Raw genomic sequence first — 11,330 nt, forward strand, 5'->3', positions numbered from 1 at the left:
CTGGACGCCCTCAGATGGCGCCAGGGTTTTCTTTTGAGGAGGAGGAAGGGGAGAAGAGTCTTCAGAATGGGCACTTTTTCGTTGGCAACCATTGTCATTCTTTTTCTTGCTCGTTTTCTCTCTTTTCTCTGCGGCTTCCTCTATCTCTAGTCATGATTTCTTTCCTCCCCTCTTTTCTAGACAAGATTTCTTTTCTTTAGATGGATCATGCTTCGAAGTTTTCTCAAAGGGCTTCGGCATGGGAGGAGGAATGGTGGCCGAGATCATAAAGTCACGCCCTTGAAAATACGATCGGTTAAGAGACATCAAGAACCGATCAATGTGGGCTGAGGTCAACAAGAGATCAGTGTGAAGCTCTTTAGGATTAGCCTCAGCCCAGGAACAGACAGTCTCAATCCGAGCCAATTCATAGCATGACAAAGGTTCCATTTTGAGCCACAATTTCTTTTCGTCAAGAATGGGGTGCCAGATTGATGAAAATGGAAAGTCCTGGAAGACATCTTCTGAGGTAGGGAACTGCTAACCTTGACTAGTGATAAAAAAGAACTTGGATGTCCACGCCTTAGTGTTGGAATAGCGAGTCTGAAACCGGGCCAGCGTCTGCCCGTTATCCTTCTTGCAGAAGCTAACCACATTACCCTTGGCAGCCTCCCTCACATTATAAAATGCCAAAAATTCCCTACCAGTCAGGTTAGGGTAAGGGTCGCCGAGAGGTTCCAGAACCATATGGAAGACAATACAAGCACAGAAATATACCCTCAATGCAAAATGGTGTAGTTGAGTAAGAGTTATACTAAGGAGGTCCAGAATGTCATGAAGAGGGAGCAGAAGGGTAGCCTCAACCCATGTTGCAGGAGAGGGATGGTGATAGCCACTTTTCCAGCAAAACCCTCATCGTCACAGCATCCAGACTTGAGAGCTACCAAGATAATGGTTTCAACAATACAAAATTCTTCCCGAAGCTTAGCAAAATGCTTTTCCCGGATACCCGAATGCCATCGGTACCCAGCAAAAGTCGTCCCCTCAGGGACTTTGAAGGGATTCTTAGAAACCCCACCTTCACCAGAATGGGTCTTTGAAATTGATAGAAGAAAAACAGTACGAAGGATCAAAACAGACAAGGAACGAAGCCAAGAAAGAGATTCAGAAAGCTGAAAGAGCAACAGAGAAAAAAATGAGGGAAGACAGAAGAGGGGGTATTTGAAGAAAGACAGAATGTAGAATGCCAACAGACAAAGAAAGTGTACTTCGGGACTGGAAATGAAGTATAACCGTCGCAAGAAAACCCTCTACTTTTTCTGCCAATAGCAACGGGAAATGATGGGCAATCCTCGGTATTTAAAAAAATTGGTACAAAACGGCGAAGAAAAATGGGTACGGTGGGCCAACGGGCACCTGAGGGCCGTGGATACTATGGGCCTATGTCCATGGCCATTCGCCCTTCGCGTACCAAGGCCCATACACAAAGAGGAAGGAAGAAGTGACACATGGGCATGAGGATTAAAGGCAAAAAGAAGGCCCATGTGGAGACACCCAACACTTCTACGGCAGCAAAGCTGATCAATATAAATCCCCTCCACCAAAAGGCAAAAGGAATTGGCAGGGTAGCTGGAAGGACTATTCGGACCAAAAGGCCCAAGACACCGAAAGAGGCACATTATATTACAAAAGCCTAGAGGGCAGATCTAGGGGCTGCAATGGGATAAGTAAGAAAAGTCTAAGAGAAGATGTGTCTCTCGCCATCTTTTACGGAAGGATAACGACATCGGGAAGTAACATGATTGTTCAAAATATCAAGTAATGATCCACACCGATAAATTCTAGATAAGATAAGTATCACAAGCAAGTCTATATATACTAGGTAATCTTTGATAATTGGGAGAATAATTTGACTAATGTTTTCTTTCACTGACTTAAGCATCGGAATATTTTCAGGTGAAACCCCACCAGCCTCCTTGACGATCTTTGGTGAAAAGTTGCAGATTGACCTGTGAGACACGTCCTTAACAATATATATATATATATATATATATATATATATATATATATATATATATTCTTTTGGATGATCTACTTAGAAAATGATTGATCTTGTTTGCTTGTTTTGTTTTGTTTTGTTTTGTTTTGTTTTTTTTTTTGGGTTAAATTTAAAGCGGCCTACCAATTACACCATATAACACAAAAAATTACTTTATAAAATTCTCATGCAATATTAATGCGCAAATTCAGTGTTCAAAGTAATTCCTGTGACATTTGTTAATTGAAGAAATTGAAGTGAAAATAGTTCGTGGGGGCTCCAAACTACTTTGTTTTGGCAGTAACCCAAATTGTCAATATTTTTGTCGGTTTTACATTATTGTAATCAGTAACATGAATAGCAGCATTATTTAGCCAGCAGATCAAGTTTATGATGATGATCGACATGAAATTCAGGAGAAAATATTGAAATCTAATTAAATCTGCCGTAGTTATAGTACTTCTACATTTAATATTTATCTCGAAGAAATAAATTAGAATCATCTTAATTAATTAAATTTTTCTGTTTTTCTTTCTTGCACGGTTTTCATAAGTTTAATCAGATCGAACATGACTATGACTAATAGTAGTGGAGATCAGAATGAAATTAGGCAGGCTAGCTGCAATTGTAAGCTAATTGTTACTTGCATGACATGATGATGCACCCACCAATTCATAATTTCATCCAATTAATTTTATATTTATTAATGGTTCACCTTTTGAGGCAAATTTATTAATTATTACATGTCCATTAATTTTGTTTAGTTTCCATATTTCTTTAAGTAAAATTATAATATTATTTAAAACCCTCATCCGAGAAAAATCATGAAGACATTCAATATATATCTTGGCCAGGGTCTATACCCGACCCATGTAAAAACCTTATAACAACCAAATTTATGCAATTCATCAATGATTTGCATCTAATATATATAGGGAAAACAAGCACGGTGAATTCATTTTAAGATCAATTTGATGGAAGATATATGGACAAAGGAAGGAGTTAATTGCTAAACTTAAAAGCTTGTGGAGTTTTCTTATGAATGAATGTTTTAGGTATCATTATGAGCTATACAAGTGCATACTCTTTTTGAAAAAGTGTAGGGTCCGTCTATATAAAGTTATTTTTTTCATGTAAATCTTATGTTTACTCTTTTTTTTATAAAATAAATATACAACACTTGTATACTTTATAACTACAAATATCATTTTTTTTATAAGTCAGTAAAAAGCCAGAAGTTGGTTTTATAACTAAGCCTAACTTCTTCCAGTTTTTTTTTTTTTTTTTTTTTTTGTGACCTCTATAACTACAAATATGATTTTTTTTTTGGTAAGTCGGTGAAAAGCCAGAGGTTGTTTTACAACTAAGCATAACTTCTTCCAATTTTTTTTTAGGTGACCTCTATCACTGCAAACAAAGACAAATTTTCTTCGCAATCTGTGATAGATTTTGCTGGAAAATTAGCTGCAATCACAAAGGTCAAAAAAGAACTTTTTTTTCTTTCTTCCTTTTTATAATTGCAACTATTCCTACATTCATTATTTTTTTTTCCTTTTTCTCTAAACGAGCAAACTTCATTAAAATAAAAGATGATATATGATGTTAGAGAGGGACGTCATGGTGGGTGCGTGTCGACTGCTAATGGTCGGAGTGCTGCAGGTTTGAGAAAATCTAAATAGGTAGAAAAATACTATCATAAAAACATATACATAAAAAGATAGGAAAAATGAAGAGGAAAATGAAAAGAAAATAAAGAGGAAAGTGCCTCTCCAGCGACGGCACTAGTAAAGATGGATTTTCTTTCTAGAGAAAGCAAATACTTTATTTGTGTCGATTATTTCTTAAGATAACGACCGTTTATTCTCTTGACAAATAATTTATCATAAATGTTTATTTTTCTAAAACGTCGGCTTGAACTCAATTTATCATAATTTAATTAGGTCCTAGTTTGCTTAATTTCCATGTTGTAAAGACTCGATCCGGAAATCACTCTTAATTACGTACTCATTCATGACTCACAAGTCAACAAGTTGTACATGAAGAGTCCCTACCACATCATGAATAGATGATGATGATGATCAATGATCATCCGAAGAATATTTGCTACAATCTCCTCATCATGTATTTATGATACATCAAGTCCATGACTTTTATCTAAAATATTCTCGTCTATAGATCATTTAGATTAATCCCATAGTACATATTTATTGAACATTTAATATATATTTAGAAATTTACTCAGACAGTTATTTATAAATGTTTATATATTTATGATACCTCACCCACTCTTAGTCCTAAAGTTTAGATGAGAGGAATTCATCTACCATATCCAAATTCCTTATAATCTATAATTTGTAGCGCGCATATATAATTTTTTGAAGTGGAAGTTTTATTCTTTTTAGACCACAAGTTGCCTCTTAAATTAACAAATTTATGGACATTATGCAATTTAGAATTTTAAAGGTATGCGATAATTGATCTATTAATTCTTTTTTATATAACTATTTGAGATCTTCTTTTTTCCTACATATATTTAATCTAGTACAATTAGTATATGTAATTAATTTTGAAACATAAGCTTTTGTTCAGCTTGTTAGGCTATATCATCCATTCCTATATATTTAATGACCATAAATTAAATCATTTAGGTCTAAAATCATTAACTTTTTTTTATAACGTTTAAAATCATTAACTTGAAAGATCATGGCAATAAATAATATATAAATTAATTAATTTTAATAGTAAATAAATAATACTTGCAATATCGAGTATGCAAGTGTTAAATAATCATTTTGAAAAAAGTAAATAAATACGAGACTCTCATAAAAAGAAAATTAATTTTTAATAGTAAACCCCATCATTTTTTAAACTGACTGTACGTCACTTATACATTTCAAGACTCTTATATATATATGTAACATTACTCTTAATAGTATAGAACCTTCATGTCACCTCCATTTCTTTATGTCTAATTTATTATAGTTAGTAATGAAAAATTAAGGTCACATTAAAACAATTATACCCATCAAGTATTAAATAAGACTTAATAATATAATAAAATGAAAATGAATAATTTCTCCACAAAAAGAAAGAAAGAAAGAAAATGAATAATTTCTCCCGCACATTACGGTGCGCCAGTAGTTTCTATATGTATGATTACGGTGCACCAGTAGTTTCTATATGTATGATTACGGTGCACCAGTAGTACTTTCTATATGTATGAGTTAACACAATGAATCTTTTATAAAATATTTTCTTTTTAATCAAACAGAAACTATCATTGCATCGGTAGTACTTTTATTTGACTTGGGAGTAAACCAAGCTCATTCAAGTCAAATGAAATAATTATACAAACCCACGAACTCTAAAATATCAAAAAAAGAAAAAAGAAAAAAAAAACAAACAAAGAAATCATTTATAAGCCATATCTATCTATCTACAACCAAGCAACCTTTCATCTATATTGAAAGTTCAAACAGAAGTACTAGGGATTCCCAAGATATACTCTTAGCTCCCAATTATTTTGATTTCTATTGAGGTTAGAACCGGCCATGACTTCACTCTCTCAATTGTGCTATAAACAAACACAAAAGTCCTATAGTCAAAAAAGATTCTGTAAAATGAAACTCATGAACTGACGTTACTTTATATGATATATTAGATCTATTTTAAAATAAAAATACTAGTTTTATAATATAACGTATTATATTAAATCATGTCAATTTATTTATTTACTTTTATAATTTTGTTTTTGGTTTAAACATTTCAAAAATGAAATAAATACCAATCAAACTATGTACAATTCCACCAACAGAATACCTTACGCTTAGCCAATATGTGTGTATAAATATTTTCTAGTTCTATCTCTTCCTATCCGCTTAAGTTTTTTAAATAAGTGATTATTTCACATGATATTAGAGCAAGGGTTCTAAGTTCAAATATTGACTCTACATTCTATTCGATTTAATTAAATATTCCATGTACTAGGTCACCTATTGAGAGAAAGTCTGGCCCACACGTGAGAGTGAGTACTGTTAAGATATAAAATAAATAATAAAATCTATCACTTTCTTTTAGCTTAAGCTTTTGGAATAAGTGATAATTTTACATGATATCAGAGCAAAAGTCCTAAGTTAAAATTCTGATTCTACACTCTATCATATTTAATTCAATATTTCACATGTTAGGCCACCTATTGATACCACATTCATAAAAACTAACAATCCACAACGCGTTTGTTCATTAATTTCAACAAAAGCTGAAGACTTGGGTATTAAATAACAGTGGAAAGTTTCTTAGACACAGGAGTCTGCGTATTAAATAACAGTGGAAAGTTTCTTTAGACACATACAACAAACATGTCCCCATTCTCAAATTCAAGAGTTGTTGATGAATTGTTCTTGGAGTTAAGCCTTTATACATATATTTATTTATTTACACTTATTAATATTGCTTATAATTTCAAGACACTAGTACACGTACAGTTCCCATGGAGGCGGAGGCTAATGGGATCCCATTATCCTCATTTTAATTAAAGAAAACAAAAGATTGGAAAATTCCGAACTTGTATTATTGGTTAGGTAAAGGTTGAAAACTTCAGATAGCTAGTGTTAAAAAATCCTCTGCTCATTAGTCTGGATGGCTATATAAATGGAGAGCCTCTCCTCAGTTCTCATTCAACAGACCGTATACCAAATCTTCTCTGCATTAAAGTCACAGAAGTGTGGGAGTTTAGTTTTGCACAAAAATGGCCAATCTGTGGCCAAATCTAATCTGTGCATTGGCTGTGGCTGTAGTCTTATTAGCGACCAATATAGCAGCTGATGATCACAAGCCTTACGTTTATGCATCTCCACCTCCACCAAAATACGTGTACAAATCCCCTCCACCACCACATTACCGCTACAAATCACCACCTCCATACCACAAGAAGTCTCCTCCACCACCGCATTACCATTATAAGTCCCCCCCACCACCATCTCACAAATCCCCACCTCCTCCATCTCCATCACCGCCCCCTCCCTATGTCTACAAATCCCCACCTCCCCCATCTCCTTCACCTCCTCCACCCTACATCTATAAATCTCCACCACCTCCCTCACCATCTCCTCCACCTCCTTATATTTACAAATCACCACCACCACCATCTCCATCACCTCGCCCACCATACGTCTACAAGTCACCACCTCCTCCATCACCATCACCTCCTCCTGCCTACATCTATAAATCTCCACCACCACCCTCACCACCACCCTCACCATCCCCTCCACCTCCTTATATTTACAAGTCACCTCCACCACCTTCTCCTTCACCTCCTCCTCCATATGTGTACAAGTCACCACCTCCTCCATCTCCCTCACCTCCTCCTCCTTATATTTACAAATCACCACCACCCCCATCTCGGTCACCACCTCCTCCATATGTTTACAAGTCACCCCCTCCTCCATCTCCATCACCTCCTCCTCCATATATTTACAAATCACCACCACCCCCATCTCAGTCACCACCTCCTCCATATGTTTACAAGTCACCCCCTCCTCCATCTCCATCACCTCCTCCTCCATATATTTACAAATCACCCCCTCCTCCATCTCCGTCACCACCTCCACCCTATGTCTACAAGTCACCTCCTCCTCCATCCCCTTCACTCCATCCACCTTATGTTTATAAATCTCCACCACCACCATCCCCACCACAGCCATCCCCATACTACTACAAATCCCCACCGCCTCCGAAATACTAAAACCAATCGTTATGTAGTGCTACTAATCACGTAAGTATTTTTTATATGCTCATTCTCGAATCTGATTAACATTTCCTTTATTCGTTTATTTCTTGTACTTTCCCCATCGATCGTAACCTTCTCATGATTTCTACTACTCTGGTATTGCAGCTTATGATTAGGTGACAAAAGGAATAATTGCTGCTCATCATGAAGTAATCAGATACGTGTGGACGCGCGCTTTGCATACTTCTAAAAAATAAGTGTTTTTTTTTTTTTTTTTTTTTGGCCTACGGTCACTTGATATATTAATTATATATTAAAAAATAAGTATGCTCTCTCTCTCTCTCTCTCTCTCTCTCTCTCTCTCTCTCTCTCTCTCTCTCTCTCTCTCTCTCTCTCTCTCTCTCTCTCATAAAATTAATAATTTTACTATATATTTCTACGTGACAATTATGAAAAAAAAAAAAAAGCAATTGTTTAATTCAAGACTAGCAAACCCAAAAACAATTCAAAAGACATACACATGATTATGCGCATTTGGTCAGATCATGAGTACGTACTGATGATCATCATCATTTGGTTATAAAATATTATAAATACTTATGGATGGCCTGCATGCATGCATGCTTTTGAACCATTAATATTTTATGACCTGTACCTGCAAGCTGAGATCGAGCAGATCCACAAAATGGAATACTATATGCGAATCAACAAAAACAAATTAAGCAAAAAGGGGAACAAAACCATCGTTTATTTTATAATCAATCCTGTCTGTACGTAAATTAATATTTGCAACTGGAGATCAAAGTACGCTTAATTAACATGGAGTTTTTTGACACTAACTAGCTGCTAGATCAACTGCATGCATATATATATATATGCGTGCATACATACATATTATATACATACAAGAGCTAGCGTCTGGTTTTTCTTTACTCCCTGCAGTCTGATCTGCAGTAATTAGTTTTTTCATAGCCAAATTAAAGGGCACGTGTATGCGTCACTAATTAGTTTCCATGATTTTAATTCAACAAACGTCTGATTATGGGATGAGATTTCAAATGAATTGAAGGCCACTTTGATATATAATCATATATCCACAAATTCATCATGAATACTTCATTGAAAAAACAATCATAATATATATATATATATATATTCATCAGGTTGCTGATGTACAATATATATATATATATATATATTAATAGTTAATTATATATAAATTGATTTTCCAAAGAGCTAGAATTAATTAAAAATGTATCAGATGATCAGTACTGAGCATTTGGATGTCATACACTGGAAATCCAATTGTGCTTGTAATTATTATGAAGGCCCCCATCTTGAATTTATGTTGATCAAAAGGAAATTGCAAAGGACATGATTAATATTCTTAGGATTTTTTCCCCTTTCCCCTTTCCCTAAACATAAGTTAAGATATATTATAAATATAATTAATAATGATCTACCTCTTTCCATCAATTAAACTTTTAGAATAAGTAACAATTTCACATAGGATATTAAATCAGAGGCCTGTCTTGAACTAAAATCTTGATTCTACAGTACTTCTCCCAACTTAATTAAATATTCCATTTATTAAGCTGGCCTATTAAGGGCGAGTACTGAGATATTTTTTTTTTTTTTTAAGAAGAGCGGAAGGTCACATGTCCATGAGTGACCCACTCCCATATTTATTAAAAGCCCTCACGTTTGGCGGAGGAATACCGTGGAAATAAAACAAAACCCAAGAAAAACCAAAAGAAACCACACTCCAAAAAGAAAAAACAACAATAGACCTATAAGACAAGAAAAAACTAGACCTAACATCTTATAGAAGGGAGGCCTAAACTGTCCAAATGGATCAACCCTCTCAAAAACTGAGGCATATTACAAAGAGTATAGAACACCAACTCCTCCCTTGAAGCCCCAGATTTGGCTAACCAATCTGCCACTCTATTACCTTCCCGCAAGACATGTTGAAAATGGCATTGTATGGTTCGGGTCAGCTCAATAATTTCCTCCCAAAAATCCTCTAGATACCAAACACCACATCTTCCTCTCCTCCACCAAGAAATAATTACCTGTGAATCCATTTCAACAATCACCTTAGTGATATTTAAAGCTTTGCAAATCCTCAAACCTTGAAGAAGCGCCATAAGTTCTGCTTTATTATTAGAGCCAAAACCAATATATGAAGCATAAGCCTAGACATGTCGTCCTGACTCGTTGCGAATTACCCCCCCAATACCACATGAACCTGGATTGCCAAGACTGCTACCATCCGTATTTAATTTATGTCACCCCAATGGTGGCTTAGTCCACCTTACTACTCTGCAAGAATGGACCTTCGGGCCAACCGGTTTTATCTTCAAGGCCTCAAGAATCATACCATCTCTATGAGACAACCGTTTGGGCTGTTTAATCATCTGACAAAGAGAACCAAGCCATATACAAATAGAGTGGACTGAGATATATAGTGAGTACTGAGATATATTATAAGAGAACCGACATATTTACATAGAGATCCTACATAAACAAATTTGCAAATTAATAATATTGTGTTGAAGTGATATGTTATATTTATTTTATAATATTAAAATGTGTTTACAATTTAATATATCACATCAAAATATGTTAGTTTGTAAATTTTTTTTTTTTAAATCTCTGTATAGACCAAGCGCGCATTGCTTTTAGGACAAGTATGATATTAATTTATATCATACTTTGACACCTAGTATGGTATATAACAAAGTACTGTACGTAGTACTAATTTGATCTGTCTCAAACAATAATTCTGAACATGGATTAATTAATTCATGGAACTAAACATGCTTGCAATTGCAAATTAAAAGGTCGAAAATAGAAGTCAATTAAATTAAAAATAATATTATCATCGAAGATCAACATCGTGTCTCTAAAGTTACTTGCCTCATGAATACGTGCATGACCTCCAAAAGCTTCTACGTGATACACACACATATATATAGGAAAATTCTTCTTGGCATCCTCACACTTCATACACCACACTAATTTTAATTTTTTTTTTCATTTTTTCTTTAATAAATATGTAGTGTGTGGATGATAAATAAAATAATTTAATTAGTTTAATAAGAATAAAATGAAATAAAAAATAAAAAAATAAAAAATAATATTTTAATATATAAAGTGTGTGGTGTGGGATAATGTGTAGCATACCTCATATATATATATATATATAATATATGTTGCCGGCAAGAAATTAAGTGTCAGATCATCGAGTTGACCTTTTATTGGCCGTTTGATTATTTGAATTTCATGAAAACATGGTCGGAGCTATTTACGTGTATTTTTATTGAAAAATTATCTAAATTATTATAATAAGTAGTTTTCTTATTTTAAATCAAACTTATTTTTTTGTTGTATTGTTTTATGATTTTTAAGTTGTGAGATTTAAATAATGTGTTTTCTTGATATTAATAATTATTTTGCATTTAAATTACTCTCTAACTTGAATTATTTTATTTTTGAGTTTTAACTATTTTATTTTATTAATATTGAGTTGTAGTGCTTTTTATTTGTCGTTTATTTATTTTATTGTGCTTTTTATTTTAA

The 11,330-nt window shown here is 34.1% G+C and overlaps 1 protein-coding gene across 1 annotated transcript; it reads left to right on the forward strand.

The window, feature by feature from the left end:
* Positions 1–6,678: 6,678 nt before the first annotated feature.
* LOC122293419 (extensin-2-like) lies at positions 6,679–8,050 on the forward strand. Its single transcript, XM_043101989.1, has 2 exons — positions 6,679–7,790; positions 7,911–8,050. The coding sequence occupies exon 1, from the start codon at positions 6,765–6,767 to the stop codon at positions 7,758–7,760; it is 996 nt and encodes a 331-aa protein (XP_042957923.1). The 5' UTR covers positions 6,679–6,764; the 3' UTR covers positions 7,761–7,790; positions 7,911–8,050.
* Positions 8,051–11,330: the final 3,280 nt, after the last annotated feature.

This window comes from Carya illinoinensis, chromosome 14, assembly GCF_018687715.1.
Source record: "Carya illinoinensis cultivar Pawnee chromosome 14, C.illinoinensisPawnee_v1, whole genome shotgun sequence".
NCBI lineage: Eukaryota > Viridiplantae > Streptophyta > Magnoliopsida > Fagales > Juglandaceae > Carya > Carya illinoinensis.